Source organism: Manacus vitellinus, unplaced genomic scaffold (assembly GCF_001715985.3).
Source record: "Manacus vitellinus isolate BGI_N305 unplaced genomic scaffold, ASM171598v3 scaffold_26_pilon, whole genome shotgun sequence".
Classification (NCBI taxonomy): Eukaryota; Metazoa; Chordata; class Aves; order Passeriformes; family Pipridae; genus Manacus; species Manacus vitellinus.
This window is the reverse complement of record NW_021939960.1, coordinates 7226285-7247015: the sequence shown is the minus strand read 5'-3', so window position 1 is coordinate 7247015 and position 20731 is coordinate 7226285. Positions and strand designations below refer to the sequence as shown.

General features: G+C 47.2%; 1 protein-coding gene across 1 annotated transcript; it reads right to left on the bottom strand.

Moving 5' to 3' along the window:
- Window positions 1-1187: 1187 nt before the first annotated feature.
- LOC103765799 (DEP domain-containing mTOR-interacting protein) lies at window positions 1188-16326 on the bottom strand. Its single transcript, XM_008932763.2, has 9 exons — window positions 16085-16326; window positions 10040-10218; window positions 6858-6981; window positions 5444-5622; window positions 4633-4818; window positions 4126-4266; window positions 3790-3860; window positions 2617-2721; window positions 1188-1460 (listed from the first exon to the last, which is right to left on the bottom strand). The coding sequence occupies exons 1-9, from the start codon at window positions 16168-16170 to the stop codon at window positions 1332-1334; spliced, it is 1200 nt and encodes a 399-aa protein (XP_008931011.1). The 5' UTR covers window positions 16171-16326; the 3' UTR covers window positions 1188-1331.
- Window positions 16327-20731: the final 4405 nt, after the last annotated feature.

Below are 20731 nucleotides of genomic sequence, written 5' to 3'. Positions count from 1 at the left end.
ACTTAGGGGCTGGAGGGACCCCAGTGGATTATCAATGCAAACATCTTGCCTGCACCGTGTTCCAGGAATGCTGAGCTCCAAGTAGTCCTATTACTTCAGCACCAGAACTGGGGGAACACATATCCCTTTATACCAAGGGGAAAAAAAAAAGACAGCCAGCAGTAAGGCAATACCTAATACACAGCTGCCACCAGATTTTCCAAGAAAGTCAACCCCACTTTAACACAAATCAAAATTACTATTTTGGAGCTTTTTTGGGTTTGAGTTGGTTTTTTTTTTAAGGTTTGGTTTGTGGCCAAGCTGCACGGAGAGCCCTGCCCCAAGTAGGAGTGCTGGAGATCATCCTCTCCGTGCACAGCACAGCAGGCTAATCACAAGCAGGATGCTCTGTGAACTGGAAAGCAAGAAACCTCCCCAATTTCTTGTTATTACCTGTTATTCTATTTTTAGCTCACTTTCAGGGTAGTTTGCAAGGAATATTTTGCACTGACTACAAACACAGTCATCCTCCAAGCAACAGAGTCCAGGTGGGCTGCATTTTGGTGGCTTTCACTCTTTTCTGTTCCCTCCCTGAGTCAAACTCCAACTAGGACACACTTCTGGGCACATTCTGCTTTTGGTCTCTCCATTCCCCCACTGCCCCCCACCACTTGGTTGGTAGAAGCTTACAATATCTGGGACCTCTCCTGCCTCCACGCTGAGGTGAAGCTGATTAATTAATTTAAGCATTATTAAGGGATGGGGGCACAAAAAGCACCATCATGGAAGTCTCCCCTTTTCAAGAAACAGCTGGGAACAGCAACCAGCCCCGGCAGTGAGTGTGGCTAAGCCAACAGAGTAGCAGGAGCCTCAGACTTTCCAAGGAAGCACACATTCCTGTATTCATTTCCTTATTTTCTTGACAGAGCCGATGGCACAGCTTATGGGGCCATCTGGAGAGCACATTGTGTTCTCGGTAGACTGCACAGACAGCTCAGGGCAGCTCAGACATACTCACTGGGTATCAAACTTCTTGCTGCTTACCAGCTTTACCACCTGCCTTGCAGCCTGGCTGGTGGATGGCTTGTTCTAAGGCTTGGGTCATAAAGTGCTGAATTCTCACACTGGCACTAAAAAGGACCTGCAAGAGCTGAGGCACGCCTGAGAGCAGGGAGAGAATTTGAAGAATGTAAAAATCCAAGATTTGTCCATTAGAATGTATTTATTTGAAAATATATTAAAATGCCTGGGTAACATGTCACAGTGAATGGTCAAGCTTGGTCCCTCCCCACAGTCCATCCCTGCTTAGTAGAGTGTCCTGCCTTTCCAAACAGCAGTGGGATGAGACTCCTTCATTCATCACTGGCTTCCATGACTTCCATCACGAGAGTCCGTGGTCCTGTCATGATGAGGCTGCTGATGGTCTGATAGTCCAGATGCAAAACACACGCACCATTCACTGAGAAAACAAACTGGCACACCTACAAGAGAGGAGGGAGGGGTTACCTTCAGTCTCTTGGCACCTTCTGCCCATGACTGACTGGAGCCAGAGGCTGTGATGCAAATAACTTGCCTCAAAAGCCTTGAAACCCCAAAGCATCACCACTCCACAGCTACACTGATATCACAGCACTACAATCACTGTATCATAAAAATGGGACCAAAGGGATTTAGGCTGTGAGCTAACAGAGAAAAAAAGACTCATTTATGAGCAGTGGTTCATTTCACAGATGGAAATGAGGCACAATATTAACATCTAGCAATTTGGTAGCAAATGAGATTAGGTAAAGAGAAATTAACTGGGCTCTTGAGTAAATGAAACAAATTCATCCATCCCCTCCGAATCCTGCCTGAAGCAAACAAGGAGTCACACTCTGCCTCTGAAGGATCCCATTATTTCAAATATCCATGTGACTTTAGACTTATATCAGCTTGTAGAAATGATTTTCTCTGGCTGCTGGGGTCTTTATAGGGAACTGGGAAACTCAACATTTCTTTCATGCATGCCTAAAACCCTATAGGTGAAACTCATACATGCCTGGGCCCAAAACGAGTTTCAAGATCTCAGTTCATTTCACTTGAGCTGGAAATACTGGAAGTTACTTGATGAATCAAATCAAGGTATCAGTCTAAGGTTATTCAGCTTTCATGCACATGGAAAAAAGTTCCATGTAGAACTCCATTGCTGATAGCAGGGAAACAAAATGTGTTGCATCTCAGGAGCTGTGAGAGCAGGTGATCCAGGATAAAACTCTGTTCCTTCCCTGCTTCACTGGGAAATCACTGGAGCTGAACTGGGAATTCTCTGCTTTGCTTTCAGCAGCTCAAACAGTTTTGACAGCTCCAAAGTCTACCATGGGGATGGTTTAGTTTTGAGAGAGTTTTTTGAGTTCTAGCTGCCCACAGCCCCTGTTCTGCCCTGGCAAAGGCAAATCCTCCTCTGTGCCACCGCACAGGGTGCACTTTGCCTGCAGAGGTCATCCTTCCCTCCACCTCTCCCACAGCTCCACGTGCTGACTCCACAGGTCTGATCTCCACTGCAGGAGGTGGGGTTATCATGGAGGATGTGTTCAGCCCAGAAAGCTCAAACAGGACAGAAGTCTTGCCTCCAGTTAAGTCACCGTGAGGAAGAAGTACCTTCATCCCTGCAGCAGCAGCAGGTCCTCCTGGGTCCACTGCCTGGATGTGGCAAGGTCTTCCTCCTCGGACCACAAACCCCCAGCCCACTGCATCCCCCACGATCTACAAGCAGAACAAAAGGGTTTTAAAAACCAAGGAATGGGCTGGACAGAGGAGATGCAACAGTTCCCAGAGAGATGGAGAGCTCATGATCGTAGTCTCTTCTGGGTGGGAGAGAAAGGGTTGTGCTCCAGTGAGATGCAGAACTGGTTAATTGCTCTCTGCAAAGCTGCTTTGTGATTAATATTCCCTGCCAGCAAGAGCAGAAGAGTGAAGCACAGGCAGCATTAAGCTGAAGTGCGAGGCATGCACCGAGAGTGTGCTGAGAACATCTCCAGAGCACGCACACGGTGCCTTTTCCTTGGCACAGCAGAGCATTTCCAGGGTGGAAGTAGCCCCTCTTGCCTTTTCCACTCTGATCTCAGTCAGAGCAGTTTGCTGTAGTACTGCGGCCCTCTGATGTGACTAAAAGAGAAAAGGAATTCCCAAGAGACTTTGCACATCACCCATATAAATAAATAACAGCAACTGCAGAGCTAAGCAGGAGGAAATGAGCCATGAAAGGCCCAGGCTGGCAGAGTTGAAGGGCAGGGCAAGAGCATTCAGGAGGAGAATGAACAGCACGTCCTCATACGTGCCATGCTAATCACCAGCTTTATTTTTCTTAGTATGGGTTGGATTGGAATGGACCTTAAAGATCATCTCATTCCAACCCCTTGCCATGGGCAGGGACACCTTCCATTCAACCAGGTTGCTCCAAGCCCTGTCCAACCTGACCTTGGACACTTCTAGGAATGGGGCAGCCACAGCTGCTCTGGGCAACCTGTGCCAGGGCCTCACCAAAAAAACCCCTCCAAAATGGGAGGTTTTTCCTGTCCAGGAAACATTGTCTTTCCTAATCTACCCCTTTAATATACATTAAACTTTTGCAGGGGCTGAGCACATTTTCACCCACAAGAATAAGTGAAGACATTTCCCCGCTGAGAGTCACCAACCAAAAGCCAGGATGATGTGACAGGCAATCAAAGCTATAACATAGAGAGGTCAGAGCAGCCAACAGAAAGCCATCCAAGCACAGGCAGGGAGCTGGATACTGATGGATTGGCAATGCCATTCATAATGGTCACTCACAGTCAGAGTTTTCTTGACATAAGGGGCCCCAGGGGACAGGAGCTCTTCGTTGGTGACGGGTCTCTTTAACACTAGAGCAGAAGGTGACAGATTCTGTCAGAATCAAGGGGTTTGTACTGTAAAGTGCATAACAAGGCAGCCTGGGGATTACCCATTCTGCACACAGAACTCCTTGCATTCATCTCAGGGTTTTTCCAAACACTTGCACAACTTTTTAAATCACAAAGCAGAGGTGAGGCTGACCCTCTCCTCTTGAAGAGTTGGGGTTGAGCGAGCCTGTGCCCTGAAGGAATGGATGTATCCCATGTAACAACAGGGCAATGCAGAAGCCCAGACCTGATTTGGGGTTGCACTCGGCCACAGGAGGGAATACCAATGTAGGAGCAGCACTGAAGTAGGGGTTGGAGTTTCCAGAGAGGGAAGTGATGCTACTCCTTCGAACTGCTGAGACAATTTTGATCTCCTTGTTGGTCTGGACTGAAAGAGGCAGAAATAACAATTGCTCAAGGAGGAAACAGCCTAGTTTAAAATAACAAACTTCACCCCCAAGCCTGACCCACACCTGAAAGGTAAGCACCCGCTGAAGATGGCATTTGAGCTTAGAAAGAATAAATCCAACTTCAGAGAAAGATCTAGAGCTGAGTTGATGCTAAGCTGAGTTATTTTCCTGGGGTGGGGAGCTGTGACAGAGATTGCCACTGTGTTGTGACATCCACCACAAAACAGTTAGATGGGGGGTCACATGTCTGGAGGGACATCCTACGCTCTGCTGGAGCAACACCCTTGGACACTCTGGTAATGTAGTCCTTGCTTTCACACCCCTCCACAAACACATCCAGTTACCAGAGAGAAAGCTGGTGTTGCCTGGGTCCGGGTTGAGCTTGCGAAGGCAGAAGGGGCTGTCGGGGCTCTCGGAGAGGGCACGAGAAGAGTTCTCATTGAGCAGCTCTGTGAGACGACGCCGCCGGCGGAAGTTGATCCAGAAGTGGTACAGGATGTCACTGTCAAAGAAGTGATGCCGATTGGAGACTAGGAGAGAACAGGGGAGGAGGGAGAGGCTGAGGGGGTGCAAAAAACATGTAGCAAATATCCTGAGTGACCCCACTGAATTGCTTTTAGTGCCTCTGTGCTCTACTGTGGTTTTTCTGACTGTTTGAGAATGCTGCCTGCAGGGAGGGAGGGACAGCAGGGCCACCTCCCCAAGAGGTGCCATCTCCCAGGGGTGCACTTGGTGTCACAACCCTCCACCTGCCCCTGTCCCAAGACACTCAGAGGACTTCCTGCCTTCCGAATTGCAGGTTTAATTCCGGCAGATGGTTCTGATGCCCAGCCAAGCAGAGCTAAATGTTACATCCTCACACCCCAGCCCTCCAAACCCAGGGGTGGATCCCAGGCCTGTGGCCGGTGGCTTTGAAGAACCAAAGAGCAGTAGCTCAGATTTCAACTCAAAGCCTTTGCGGGTGGTGCAAGATTGCTCCGGTTTCAAAGGTCACCAGCTCCAAACATAGAACTAAAAGGCTCCATTGCCATCTCCAAGTGGGCACTTGACCAGCACTTGTTGCATGACATGAATGGGGGTTTGTTCCTAGCACAGCCTTGACAGTTACGCTCATCCCTCGCTTTCCATCCCAGCTCCGGCCAGACCCTTGCTCACCATGCTGAATGATCCCATGCTCCAGCAGTGCTTGTCCCAGCTCCACGGCTTCCTGTCTGTTTTCTACTTCTCCCTCCTGAACGAGCCAGTCGACCATCTCACAGCCCAGGAAAGTCCTCTGGTACTTCACCGAGTTCTCCTCTCTCACCTTCAGAATTGACTCTTCCACGCTCACCAGCCTGGCACAGAGGTGGGACAAGGCTCCCGTGACACTGCACATCCCTGCCATCCCTCACAGGAGCTGCAGCCACACAAAGCAGTGACACGGCTCCCATGATGCTGCACATCCCTGCCATTCCTCATGGGAACTGCAGACAGACAAAGCAAGGCCAAGAGAAGCGAGCAAAGCATTGCAGCCAAAAACACCTGGGAGCAGTGGGAAAGGAGGGAGGAACACAGAGCTGCAGTCAGGCATCTTTATTAATCTTCATCACAGCAGAGGGAGCAGCTTCAGCAAAACCAGTTCAGCTGCCACCTCAGCTAAAGAATGCAGGGAAAAGCAACCAAATGCAGGAAACACATGGCAGATATCCAAATGGATGGAGAAGGTGGGTTTCAGACAGCACATAGTCCATGTGCAGCATATGTGAGAGCAAAATCCAGTGTCTCCACGAGAGGGTGCAGCTGGCTCAGCCATGAGACAAGTTGGCTGGATGCTCTCCCCATCTCACAGACACTGCTGCAGATCAAAAGCAAAGTCCAAGGGATGCACATCTGGAGAAGGGGCACGGAGACACCCGAAATCACCACCTGCCTGGATGAAGGACTTCTCCTTCAGCAGCAGTTTGTGAGGGGCTGTTAAAGGAAACAAGTCCAGAGGGTGAGCTGGGGCTGAACCCTGGGAAGGTGGCCCGGATTTAAAGCCAGAAACAATCAACACAGGAAAACCTAAACACTTGGAGGTGGAAAGTGTTTTCTTTACTGTTTGAGAATTAGCTTTTCCATGACAAATTTTGCAAATAGATTGAGACACAGGGCCCCAGGTTCACAAGGGTGTTGAAAACCCCATACCCTGCTGACTTTGGCCACAAGTCCTAAAAGAGCTGGTGGAAGCAGTTCATTGGAGGAGAGTAGAAGGTTGCTGGGAATGGCCACTGGACATTCTAATCCCAGGAGCACTCAGATGAACTCTAGTGCTTCCCCATACAGATCCCAGAACCTGCACGTGGGCTGGAGCCCTTGGAAGCATCCATGAGTTCATAGTACAGCTCCTGCCCCATCCCCAAGGATGGTGGTTGTCCTGCAGCTGTGACAGGGCTCAGGAAACAGCATTTCCCAGAGGGACAGCATTGGGTACAGAGAAGGGAAAGCGAAGCCAGCAGGAGCTGTGGCTCCCAGCTGCAGAGCACCAGCAGCCAGCACAGCCAGCAGAGCACACTCCCAACACCCCAGTGCCGGGACAGGACTCACGTACTTCTCATAAAGACTCTGCCCTCGCATGAACACCTTCACATCCTTGCTGAGAGGGAAGGTCCCGTCATCCTTGCGGAAGCGGTAAAGCAGCTTGGCATCCTTGTAGTCCGAGTGCTCGTCGCAGACTGGAAGAGTTCAGGGGAGGGATGTCAGTCCGTGAGGGACAGGCAGGGCTCACACTCAGCAGGATGTTGTCTCCAGGTTCAAAGCTGAGAGGGCTGCTCCGTGTCCTTCTCCGTGCCCTTTGCACCATGGAGCAACCAGCATCCGAGCCTTCAGTCCCCAAAAAGTAGCTGCTTATAAACACCTGCAGCCCATGCTGGTGGGAGAGGTCACTCCCAATGTACAGACCTCGGGAAAGCTGGAGTTTGAGTCTGCAATTGATCCAGACACTAAAACATTCATTAGAAAAAGCAGGGATTTTTTTTCCCTCTTTTAATTTAAATGTTTAGGTTTAGACTAAAAGAGAACAAACAGAATTCCCTCAATCAACTTTTTTTAGAAAGCTGCTGCCGCTGTAAGCAGATTTGGATGACAGAGGAAAAAAACCCACACTGCATCCAAACCCCCATGAAATCACCTCTGTCTGTCAAAAATACTTGTAAGCTAAAAAATATAGTGGCATGAATTTTTCCACAGCATTTTGTGCCAACCCTGCCCAATCCATTTGTGTGGCAAACTGACCTCAAGAGAAAGTTTTCTTCAAAGCCAGATACATACAACTGCAATAATCAAATCTGTCTGAAAAGCCTTGGTTTCATCTTGGGCATGGGCACACAGTCTGTAAATGAATGGCTGTTAAGTCCATGCAACCTTTAGCAGGTAAATATTTGGGATGCAGCTTTGAGATGAACTTGTTTGCAACACATTCCTAGACTACAAGTTAAAAAAAATAAATAAAATTATGACAAAAAAGCAGCCCAAAAATCACACACCAGCTTTTAAAAGCCAGCCTGTGTTCAGGTCCACACATCTGAAGCAAGAAGAACAAAGTTCAATGGTAAAAAAAAAAAAAACAAAAAACCACAAAAAACCCCAAACAAACAAACAAACAAACAAAAACAAACAAACAAACACCAGAGAAAATAATATGCCTGCAAAACAAAGAAAAATTGTCAAGGGAAAACAGAAAACCCACAAATGTTTCCTCACTAAAGTTACGTCATCCACTAGAGTGAAATTCAAAAGGCGCAAGACACTTCTTGTGAAAATTTTAACACTTTTTCCATCCTTCTGAGCAGACCAGCAAAACCACATTCCCCTTTTGGTGAGCAGCAAATGCCAAAACTTGTCAGATGATCTGGAGTTCACCATTCCTGCTGAGCAGTTGTCTCGGATGAAATCAGGACGCTAAAGCCGGTGAGTCATCGAGCAGGAGGGCAGGATAAGGTTGTTTGAACAGTGAAAGTTTGCATCCTCATAACTCCAAGGAGCAGCCATTCTGATTGCATTGCAATCAGGAGTAGAACTTAAAGCCTTACAGGACTGTGCCCATAGAAAACCAAAGCACTTTTACTATTTAAAGACCATTTTCAATGTGTTTTCAGCGTGTAATGGAACCAAAGCTCAAACCACATCAGACAATTAAGAGGAAGCACAATGATCTTCACGAGATAATTATCATCTGGATCCCAGCAGAGAAGAGGACAAACAGTTTAGTCAGGTAATTGCCAAGCACCCAGAGCAGTGCTGCATTAGCAGGCAGCCTTCTTTCCACAGGGCTAACAAAAATTAATGGACAAAAAGCGAGTTGGAAAGTCAACTTCTGTGTCCTGCCAGGAATTATTACAGAGGCAGGATGGGCACATCCCAGTCAGCAATCAAAACAACACTGGCACCCAGTGCTGCACAGGTTTAATTAACTAATGGACTTATTTGAAATTGTCAGCTGGAGAGATGGAAAATTAATCAGCTTTAGGTGTTAATGGTTAACTGAGAACTCCCTGCTTCAGCTTTGTGCTTTTGTGATAAAGCACAGCAACAGTCTATTTTTATTCAAGGCAGTTTAATGTAAAGCAAGTAGCAGATGGCAATAGAGAGTGTTTGCATTGCAGTGGTCAAAGGCAGCTGTTTCTGGACCCTGGAGGAGAGAGGGGAAGAGAGGACTGGATTTGGTGTGGTCATTGCTTCTGTCTCCTCAGCTGCATCCTCGTGTGACAAACCACCCCCCAGCTCCAGGTTACCACATCTCCTGTCCCAAAGACCTGGGAGCAAGAGAGCTCAACCACAGCCCTTCCCACCGATGGCAAAGGTGTCCAAGAGCTATTTGATAATCTGGGACTTTTGTTCCTGATTGTGCCTGAAAATCACATGGAGAGAAACTACCTTTTGCCAATCTGAAGCATTTGTTTTCTGTTGTTATATTGGGACCAAGGGCTGGACCTTGGGGATTGCTCTGCAGCTCAGGGACAGGCACAGAGGTCAGTACATGACCTGAGTTAATCCAGAACTCCTGAAAGTTCCAAATAAATTTTAAAAAGAAAAAAGCCTGAATTACAAAGAGCTGGGCTTGAGCATCAAGCTGCCTTCTCACCTATCCCTGTCCTTTTTTTTTTTTTAAATGAGTTCCATGAACAAGCCTTTGAAACACACTTAAATCCCAAGAGAGGTATTCCTACAGGATTGCTTCAGCTTCAGGTTCACAGGTACCAGATTACTTTTGCTTGGAGTGATGTGGACTCCACAGCCCCACTTGTCCCATCATGGGGAAACTGAGGAACTGGGCTCTTATGGAAAGAAAATTAATTTTTCTGCAGATGTGAAGTGTGTGCTGTAATTCAGCTTCCACTTCTGCATGACACAAACATGAGCCAGACCGGCTGCTGTACAAACACCCACCTGGCTGGATACAGGACAATGCAGGCCAGGTGTTACTGAACTTGCTTCCAAATGGGAGACACTTCAGATGCCCTTTTACCAGCACACAGCCCAAGCCCCTTTTCTGATGGGCAGGGAACTGGCACGTTCCCCAGAGCAATGCACCATCACACGGATCCAGCCCCATACAGCCTCCTGCCTACCCATCCTCTCCCAGCTTCTCTGGGAGAGAAGCTTCTTCCCGTAGGAAAGTGGTGGGCAGGGACCTGGCCACACTTCTGTATCCTGGGCTGACGGACACACGGTGAGCAGACACACAGACACCTCCCTGAGGGGGCTCAGCAGGCAGCAGAGACACCCACACACCGTGATGGATGATGTAGTGGTCCATCAGCTTCTGCATGAGGCGGATCCCGGTCTCCCGGTCCGGCGCTTCCTTGTGGTCGATCAGCCAGTCCGTGAGTTCCTTGGCCACGAAGCAGTTCGGGTACGTCCGGAGGTGGAAACGTCTGTCCTTGATGAGCTTCCCATCGTGGAGGCGAAGCCTGGAGGGAAAGGCAGCCACTGAGCACAGCTGGTGTCACAGGGGAATTGGGTCTGACTGCCCAGCATCTGTCCAGCTTGGAGACACTGCTGATGAGTTGGGACTTCTGGCAACCACCCAGAGACTAAAAAATTCAACCAAACCCCTTGGCATTGCAAGACTGGATTAGTCAATCCTAAGGAGCCCTTCCATCAGGCCCTTCTCTCCTCTTGTTACTATGCAGGTTATATAATTGCCTGCATCAGGCATAGTCTGACCCACACGTGTCTTTTTGCTCTAAGCAAGCCTCTAAAAAACACACAGCAGCAAACCAGAGGGGGTGAAGAGGGGACAAAACTCAGGAAAAAAAATAGCAGTACGTATATTTGTCATCTTGGCACTGTTCTGTGTCTAGTTCTCCTTCCCCATGACCATGAAAACAGGAATAAAGATGCCCCCAGGACAAAGTCTTAGTTCATAGCTCCAGGTGGGAGCAGTAACAGGAGCCTTGGTTTCTTCTGTCAAAGCAGTGAGTTCCAGGTGGATCCCATCACTACCCACTAATCCATGAACCACTAATCCACAGCAACAGTGGACAACAGTCCTGACATTTTCTGCTTCAGAGTGGGATTGACTGGGACAGAGTTTGCCAAAACAACAACCTTCCTATCCTGAAAACCCCGATGTTATGGCTAGTCTGCAGCTCTGATGGAAAGATATATATGGGCAAAAGTACTCAGGTGAGCATGGCTTTGAATTTCAAAAGGACTTTAACAACTGAGCAAGCCACAAGGCACAGAGTTCTTCTGTGTTCCAGCCAAAGCCAACCCAGTCTGGCAGGAGATCTGTCCAGGGGCCAAAGTTCTGCCCTATAGTCATGACCGTTCCCAAAACACCAACCCTGGAAAATGCAGGCTGTATGCAGCAGGCTCAGAAGGGAGATGTTAATTAAACTTCTCTGTAACTCCAGGATGTTTTTGGTTTCAAATTATTCTCCTCAATTCCTGGTTTTGCCCTGGGCCAGTGTATTTTATTAAGGCATTAATCACTGCAGCCTTTCGTTATTTCATGCCTTGAGTTCTTTTGTTCTTTGTGGAAAAGTTCTGTGTACAACACAGCATGCTGGACAACAGTTTTAGGTACCATATGAGAAGTTTAAGTACCCTAAAAATCTGTCAGATAATAATGGATTATCCTCTACTGTAGGATTTACAAATACTAAGGTCCTAAAAATCTAAAGATAAAAACTTCTTTGAGATGAAAAATCAGTAATTGATTATTGCAGTTAATGCTGAGGCTACTACAAGCCAGTATGATTAACAGAAATTTTTAGACCTTCCTGGAAATTCAAAGTTTAAACCAAAGATTCGTGCAGAGCCAGCTCCTGGCCTTGCCTTTGGCAGACCTCCCTCAAATCCTGAGGTCTATACTCAGCATTTCACTCTTTACCTGGAAGGCTCATTCCCACAGGTGACCAGAACTCATTCTGAATACTGATTTTACCCAGAAAGAACAGTCCACTGACAGCTGCCTTGCTATTTTTAGAGGTTTTATCTTTTTCTTTCCTTTATTTCATGGTCCACTGTCAAAATGCAATCAGGCACAGCCAGCAGTGACTACAAACAGGCTCCCCCTCCCTCTGCTACGGGGGAAGACACAGTCAATTTTATATGCTTTCTTTCCTTTGCAATTAGCAAGTGGGAAGGCACTTTAGAGGCATGTTTGGTAGAGATAAAAAATGTTCCAAGAGTGCTCTATTGCCATAAAGAGTCTGCAGGACTCCATAAACATTATACATAGAGATATATACACACACACATATATATACATTTATATATATACACACACTCAGACATGCCTTTCACATAAAATAACACATAGACACACAAGGCCTGAATCATTGGGAGAACACTATTTCCCCTATAGATATTTTTTTAATCGTGTTTCAGAATACGGAAAAAAAAATTCAGAGGTCTTGCAGAAGAAAAATTAAAGAAAGGAAAAATTATTTCCAACAAACAGTGCTGCTAACACCTAAGATTTAAAAATAAAAATAAAAAATGCATTTATTCTGAAACTATCCTGTTGGGGAAAATTGTCAGGACAGGAGTTAGGTGGTATTTCAGCACCTCTGGAGCAGCAGCACGTTGGAGCTTTGTGGACTGTTTTAAGCCTGTGACAAGTTTTCCCTCTGTCCCACAGAGCCAGGGCAGCGGAAAAGGCACGACTCGAGTGTCCTTGTGCTCTTTTCACTTTCCTCTTGTTTACTGTTTCCTGTCAACTCTGAGGAGACAAATTTTGTCCTTCAGACACAGGATGTAACAGCAACTGCGTCTTCCAGCAGCTCTTGTATGATGGTAAAACAAAGTATGACTGGGTTATAATCATGCTTACAGATTAAAAAAAAAAAAATTAAGGAAATATATATAATGCAATATTATGAGTTTTCTAGACAGCAAAATCTACCCTGTGAACATATTATTTCTCCAAAAGGAAAAAAAAAAAAGCAGAATAAAACCAGGATAAAACACTTCCTGGAACATGGGAATGGGCTCTTATGAAACGCTCTTGGCTTGGCAGTCAAAGCACTGCTTCCATGTGCATTTGCTTTGCTTTGGTTGTGTTGGGTAAGCAAATTGTTTCTCTGTCAAGGTCACTACAAAGCCATCATTATTCATCCTTGTGTAACCTTGTTGAAAGGGACATCCACAGCAGTGCCAACAGAAGAGAAATAAACTCTCCATCACCTCCTGTGTAAACAGACCTTGAGCATCTCAAATGCCAAGGTGGATCTTTCAAGGATACTAACTGCAGTTCACATTCTCAAAGCAGTTCAGCACTAATGAATGGCCTTGGAAAGATGCCTCATCCAAAGGATCTTTTTTGTTCCTATTTTCATAGAAAAAAAAAACGAACAAAAAAAACCCCCAAATCAGCTAAGTGCTCACTAAAAGGTAACAACAGCCACAAGAGAATCTCTGCAAAACAGCTGCTGGAGAGGCACATTCAGGTGACACAGGCACTGCAAACAGTTTGTTGCACCCCCAGTCTGCAAAAGCACCAGTACATGTGGGAAGAGGGGAGAGCTTTGCCTGCCTGTGGCAGCCCAAAGTGGTACAGAGATGTTTTCTTTTCCTGCTTGTATTTAAAACAGACCAAAATCTCAAAAAGAAACCCCAACAAGCACAAGTCTATTTCCCAGTCCTCGCTTTTACTCAGCTTTTAGTGCTGAAAATTTAATAATTGACTTCTAAAAGTCATTCTGACTATGTAGTATCATCTTCTGAATAACATTCACTGCTGCATCAAGCAGTGCCTCACGATTCTTCAAGGAACACATCCCCACTAGAAGAGATACAAGTCCAACAGAGAACCACCAAAACTCCAGCAGACCCAAGATTTTCAGGCAAGAATACAAATTTTTGCATGTTCAGCTACACATCTTTAAGTGAGCCCAATTTCCAGAGCATCAAAGCATGAACACTTTGTTTCACAGCATCACAGTTTGATTATCCAAATAAAACACTTGTCACCTCTGAAAACTTAGGACAGTGGCTGAAATCACAACTTTGTTCTTCATAGGAGAAAGCATTCACTGTCCTCTCACTTTTTCTGTGGAAGACATAAATTTGCTGAGTATATTTTATGTTTAAGAGTGATTAATGCAGCTTAACAGAGTTATTAGAGCCCAGCTGGTTCACTTGACCATGGGAATACCCAGGTGAGAGTGCACAAGGGCTTGTCCATACTTGAGAGTCTCTGATTACAGCAGGGTGTGAATGCAAAGCGTGGAAGCTGTTCCAGAATATCTCTGTGCAGATAAGCCATTTGTTGCAATTAGAAGTGACTAATTGGGCCTCTCTTACAGAATGCCACCCAGGAACACACAACGCCCAGTAAAACTGGTGTGATTTTCATGCAAGTTTATATGTCTGAAACAAGAAGACTGGCAGCAGATGTGAGGAATGAGCCCAAGACAGCAGTCCTCTCAAACTCCAGACCAGAATATCAATTAGAATTTTTATTTTCATCTTTTTAGTGGAGGGAGACTCAACACCCAAAACTCCTCTCCCCCTTAAAAGACCAAACAGCAGCATCCTCATGGAAGCAGAGAGAACCTAGCAGATAGACAGCCCAAACCACACTGGCCAATCTCCCCTCTCTTCCTTTAGGATCCATTTCATTCCCAGCCATCCCCACAAAGCATTCCCTCACCCTTCCCTCGTGCAGCTATTTCTGGCTGGGAAACACATCCTGACACTGAACAGACTCATCCCTCTGGCCAAACCAAACTCGGAGGGATTTGCAAACTTGCTGGGAAGACAAAGAACTGTAAAGATGGAGCAAAGGTTTGTTTGACTAAATGTGATAGTGGGGAGGCAGGGCAGGAAGCGGAGAACAGGGAAAAACAAATGTTTGATATTTCATGTAGATGCAACAATGTTATTTGCTGATGGAGGTTTACAGAGTCAGGGCAGCCTGCAAGGCTCCTTCACATGCTTCTGTATTCCATCTGTGGGGAAAAGCAGGGGGAGAACAACATGGATATTTAGCCATGTCCATCTGCTGTTGTCTGAGACATCATCCAGCCTCTCTGCCTCAGCTTCCCCATTGGTATGCATTGGAAATCCAGGTCCCAGGAAGATTCATACCACTAACTACTTACCTGCCAGGCTGTAAGATCCCCCAAATAAATATTAAGCATGTTCTTCATCACTCATTTCTCCTTCTAGCCAGGGGTTCAGGGAAAGAGGAGCCCAGCTGCAGGCTGGTGTCCATCTCTTCACCCTCCTCCCCAGGTTTCATACCCTGTGCTGGCCAGGGTATGAATACCTGATCCCTTCCTTTGGCCCTGGCTATAGGACTCATTTTAAACCTCAGTCACCTCAGATTAGTAAAATACTGAAAACATAAATAAGACAGAAATATGAATAAACTTTCCCTGCCACTTTGAACACTGACTGTGTTTTCAAGATGGGGCCCCAGTCCTTAGCTGGAAGTTATCAGTCCTTGATACAGTGCAAATAATAAAGCTAAAGCTAACAGTACTCTCTGAGAATGGACAACAGAGCAACACCAAGCTAATTTTAGGAATCTGATGCTAGCAAAAATCAAACCCTGGGCTATTTACATTATTCAAGGATATATTTCCTAATTTCCACCCACATTTCAAAACAAACCAGAATGGCTCCAGATACAAACAAGCACATTCTGCTCAAGAGCTAGGAAAGCCCACAGTCACATGCTTTGAAGCAAGTGAGGGTTCTGACCCCAGATGCACAAGGAACACGCTTTCTGAGCCACACAGGTTTTCTTGCATAGAATAGATTTTTGTTTTCATAGGAAAAAATAAATCTCAGAAGCTGCTTAAAAGCTGGGACTACAAACCAGCAGAAGTTCCCAAAAGTGACTTTCAAGAGAGGTAAGATCCAATTCAGGCACATGGCACTCAGGAGATGCCCTTCCAAGTCACCCCAAAGTCCAAGCATCCCCAGAAGTGATGCTGACCCCATCCAGGCAGGGACCAGGGACCTTGGGGGGGCTGCTCAGTGCCAGCACACCATGCTCTGCACTTGGGGGAAGGTGCAAAGGGAGAAAAAAAATTGTTGCCACCTCAACCCACTTGCCAGTTCCTGGTACCTGGAGCTTAATTGCAGGAGATGCCACAGAGGAGCAGCAGGACAAGATGATGTGGGAAAGGACCTGGCTCAACGCTGGTTTGGTGGGTGAAGGAAGGATCAGCAGGTACTGGGGAGGGGGCGATACTGATACCTGGGGGGAAAGTGCTTGCTCAGAGATAAAGCTTTGAGCCTCCTGCTGACGGGATAGAGCCCATAGCCCCGGATACAGCCCTGCCCCAGGCTGGAGGAGGACCCCACACCTCCTACCTCAGCTGCTCTCCAGCAATCATCACCTCTGCCCGGTAGTGCTGCTCGGTGGCTTTCTTCTTCAGGCTGCTGCTCAGGCTCTCCATGCCGGGCTGACGGCGGGCGGCGGTGGGAGATGCTCCCCATGGGATGCGGCTTGGGAAGATTCGGGCCCCCAGCGCCGTCCCCGGCCGCTGGCAGGGTGCAGGTTGGCAGCCTGAAGTTGCTGAGTCCTGCTCCCCGCCTCTCCTTCCCTCTCGGCAGGCTTCGGAGGAGGAGCCTGTTGCAATCCGAGCCTGGCTCTGCGGGCTTCTCACCCGCTGGCTCCAGCCGGGCTTGGGCTGGGAGCCGGGAAGGTGGCAGGGATGCTCCCAGCAGGCTGGGACAGCGTCCGGGGAGGTAACTCCGGCAGGCTCCGGGCACACGCGGGCTGGAGGATGAGTGGTTTGGTCAGCCATCAGACGGACAAAGCACTTCCTTCCTTAGGCTGTAACTGCCCTACAAGGGTTCAAGGTGTGCCATTCCCCAGCACGAGCCAAGTGCCTTGTTCTCATCCTCCTCCCCGAGGACTTCCTGCCTCTCCCCAGGGTGGGATGCATCCAACACTTTCTAAAAAGGGAGTTCAGAGCAGCTTGAGCCATTCCTCAGTGCAGCAGCCATCACATGGATGGCTGCTGGATGGAGAAGCACAGGCTGTAATGAGCAAGAGCTGGCAGTGATGAGTCTGGGGCTCTGCAGGTGCCAAGCTGACACCGGATACCACCTTTAAAACCTGCCTCCAGGCACTGGTACCTGCTCAGCTGCTACCAGGCATTTCCATTACTTGAGGTACTTTCTGCAGGCCAGAGCTGACCTAAAAGTGACAGTGAGCAGCAAAGAAACGGGCAGAGGAAGTGGGATGTGGAGATGGTTAATTACATCCATCATTACCATCAGATTCATCTGAAATCAGATTTCCATTAGTTAAAGCAGGAGTGAAAAATATTGGCTGGCATAGAAGATCAAACCTCAGAAACACTAAAGAAACCTACCAAAAGAGTGTGTGGGAGCGAGGGAAGGGAAGGAAATTTTATCAGCTGAGGAGTTTCTACTTCAGTTTGAAGTCTGATAAAGCATTAGTAAACTAAATGCTGTCTTTAATTAGTTCATCTTTAGCAGCAATTCATAAGCCACCAGTGAGTTAGCCAGTACCTTCATCAGCACAAGCAGACCCTTCCAGGCTTATGTTCCATAATACTGCTAAATCCAACAAGCCTGGGTTAGGGATTTGAGGAGCACAGCACAGAACAGCCAGGGCCAGAAGGAACAGGAGACACAGGGTAAAGGCATGGCAGTAACTGCAGGCACACTGGTCTTCCTAAATCCAGCATCACTGCTGGTTCTCTGCTGCTGGAGGAGCAGCAAAGGTGCAGCTCAGGGGCTGGACAAACCTCGCTCCCAGCAATCCTGTCCAAGCCAAACACCCACTGCAGCCTGGCCATGCAGGGAGCAGCAGTGATGGGCTGAGCCAACAAGGCTCCCTCTATCCAGACTATCCCAGAGCACACTCTCTCCCATGTGCTGCTGTTCATGCCAGGCCATAAACGCAGGGGAACAGGCTCCCCTTGTGCACACAGCAGGCTCAGCTGGCAGCCCTGGGGCAGGCTCAGGACGGCTCCTTGAGTCCCCTCCAGCAGCAGCAGCGCCGGTGCTGGTGTGTCTGTGCCAGGCCTGAGGTGCTCCCGGGGCAGGCACGGGAGCAGCATCCTTCATTCCCAACATAAATGCCGTTGGGGGAGATCCCCAAGATCCCCAGACCTGCCCATCTCATCACTCCCCGTATTGCTTCAGCTAGGGAAAAATTGCTGCTCTCTTAATCATTGCATAATAAATATTTTCCTTAAAAAAAAAAAGAAAAAGAGAAAAAGAAAAGAAAAAAAGAGACACTCAGCTCCAAGCCTGAGAGTGTTTTACAGTAAAAAGGTAAAGGATTCCAGCTCTTGCTAGCTTCTTTCCTGAAAGACACAGGAGGAAAAAAGCTTATTGCTCCCATAAATAACCTTGTAAAATGTGCCCTTTAAATTAGACATTAATATTTCTACTTAAGCTGCAAAAACAAGGAAGAGAAGCTACTAAAAATATATTATCTCCCATTCTCAAGTCTGGGAAGCACTTCAGTCAAGAGAGCAGAGAGAGGGCACAGCAGCCAGTGATATCCAGAGCTGCTGAGGATTGTGGAGCTGTGCTCAGAAAGCTGCCTGTGGGCATGACAGGCAGATAGATGGACTGAAACTTCTCCTGAGAGGACAGAGGACCACTGTAAACCCACAGCTGTTAAAGAGAAGATGACTGTGGAGTAGCTGTTTTCCCAACAAGGACTCGACCAAGCTCATAACATAAGCTAGTAGGCTTGAGACAAACTGGAGGATGGTTTTTCCCCTTCAGCAGCATAAAATTAAATTGTGCAAGTTGCCATCACTTGATATAAAGCCTCAAAACCTAATTGATTTTAAAAAAGGACACTAGGTAAATTCATGCAGGACATGGTATTGGTATTGAACAGGGAAATCCAGATGGTTTCTTCTGTCTTCACTGGTGGAAGCTGCAAGAATATGTTAGTGGAGAGGTTACTGGCCATTTCTCCTCCTCTTTCCCTGATTTCTGTTACTGGTCCACATCAGAGCAAGGATCCAGGCCTGGAGGAACTTCTGCTCTCCACCAGCACAACACTCCAAATGTCACAACCTGAGGGGTTTTTGCACTGACATTTAGAGGGAAGAGCATGTCTTCAATTCAGGAGCAAAGCCATGTTAAACCGAAGCCCTGTGCCCCGTGCTCACAGCACCAAGCTCTTATTCAACCTCAGCAGTGCCCTTTGCAGATTTGACACCTTTCATCCCAAGCAATTTGTGTCACTGAAGGGAATGTAGGGAATACACCCTGTAAATTGCTGTTAATTCCATCCTAGAGGTGACAGCATTTCAGGGCTGGGAGAAACAATCCCTAGATATATGTCCCTCACTCCCCACACATGAAGGGATTTATCAGCTCCATCTACAGATGAAAAGAGCCCTTCACAGCATGGCTTTGGAGTCTAAGCCACAATGAATTGCAAGCAGCACTGCAGAGTCCCTTCATCTAGGGGACTCATCACCCCCTCCTCCAGAGGGAGTGTCTGAATTTTCCTGTTTCAATAGATTAGGAAGTAGTTGGACTCATTAAGTGTCCAGAAAAGATAGAGGCACCTCTGGGTGCAGCCATGTACCTTGGTCTTCAACTCCCAACATTGTTACAGCAAGTAGAAGGTTTAGCTCCCACTGATTTTTTATTTCTTTTTTTCCTTCTTTTTTCCCCAGCAGGGTTGAGGAAAAGACAGGAGGGAATTAGATGAGTTTGTTTTGACAAGCTGTAAAAAGATTAAAAACCTGTTTGTAAGGCTTGCCAGGAGACAGCACAGAGGACACTGTGAGCTTTCACAGCCGTCCTTGTCATTGACTGTAATGTTTGCCTTAGTCCTTTGCCTAAATTTTGTCCTCCCTGTGGCAGTTCAGGCTCTGCATTTCAAGCAGAGAGCTGGAGAAATCTCCCGTGCAGGGCAGCAGAGTCTGGCAACAGAGAGATTCAGATTTTTCCTGCTCTGAGCTGGCACATCTAACACCAGCAGCTGGTAGCCAGCCATCACTTCTCACCCCACACACTGACTTTCATTTAGCTTAAGCAAAAAAACCCTAAAAAATTTAAAAAAGGAGTTCACAGCCAACATCAACACAATAAACCCCCTGATTTTGCAGGGCCCATGTTTCCTCTGAGCGAGACAGCCCTTCCCTGGCCAGCTGACACTGAGCTGTCCTTGCCAGAGGACATTTCCCTCAGGGGTAAGTCCTTGTCACCAGCAAGGTGTGCTCACCTGGGCTGGACCCCATCCAGAGAGCCCAGCATTGTTTGGGAGCCAGGCTCTCCCTGCTGCTTTCAGAGAAGTTGTTTATATTTGGCAGTAAAGTTCACAGTCCACCCCTGGGACTATTTGCTGCTTAACTCATTGGTGTCAGTGCCACAGCAAACGCTGGAAGCCCCTTTGCATCAAACATCTCCATAAAACCCCCACTTGGAATAGCACATCAGCAATACTGGGGGCATCTTCTCTGGAGACTCCTCATCCCCAGCACCCAGGGAATGGTTTTGTAATCATAAAAGGCAGCCTGGATATTGCTGTGCACCAGGGAAATGAGCTGCACCACGGAGACCCCTCCACTTCTGTGTTGGAAGCTGCTCAGGGGACTGGTCAGCAGTGTTCTCACAGCCCAAGAAAATTGGGAAGGTTTATTACCTTCTGGTGGCAGCAAATGAACACGTTATTCAGCAATTTCTCATTACCTGGTTATAAATCTGAGCTGGAGCTCTCTTGTCATTGAGTGTCCTTCATTTTTTTCCAGAAAAGAAATTTGGATGTTCGAGCAATATATTGCTTCTTTCCACAGAAAATAAAGACTGCTAACCCCAAGCAATCAAATGCAAGTCAAAATAATTTGGTTGGCTACAAAGTAGCAAATAGGAGGCTCTTTGTTTCCCTTAAAGTTGTAAGCAAACACACCTCAGTCATGGTTCTCCAGAACTACAAAGAATAGAACTTTAGCTTGGAAAAAAACCCATACAAACAAAGAAACAAAAAACCCAAACACTGAAAAATGA

Excerpts from the sequence above, each read along its gene's own strand:
- LOC103765799 (XM_008932763.2), bottom strand. The coding sequence starts at position 16,170 with ATGGAGAGCCTGAGCAGCAGCCTGAAGAAGAAAGCCACCGAGCAGCAC. Across the intron at positions 4,819-5,443 it reads GCATGGGATCATTCAGCATG|TCTCCAATCGGCATCACTTC; the intron begins GTGAGCAAGGGT and ends GTTCTCTCCTAG. Across the intron at positions 1,461-2,616 it reads CTGCTGCTGCAGGGATGAAG|GTGTGCCAGTTTGTTTTCTC; the intron begins GTACTTCTTCCT and ends CCTCTCTTGTAG.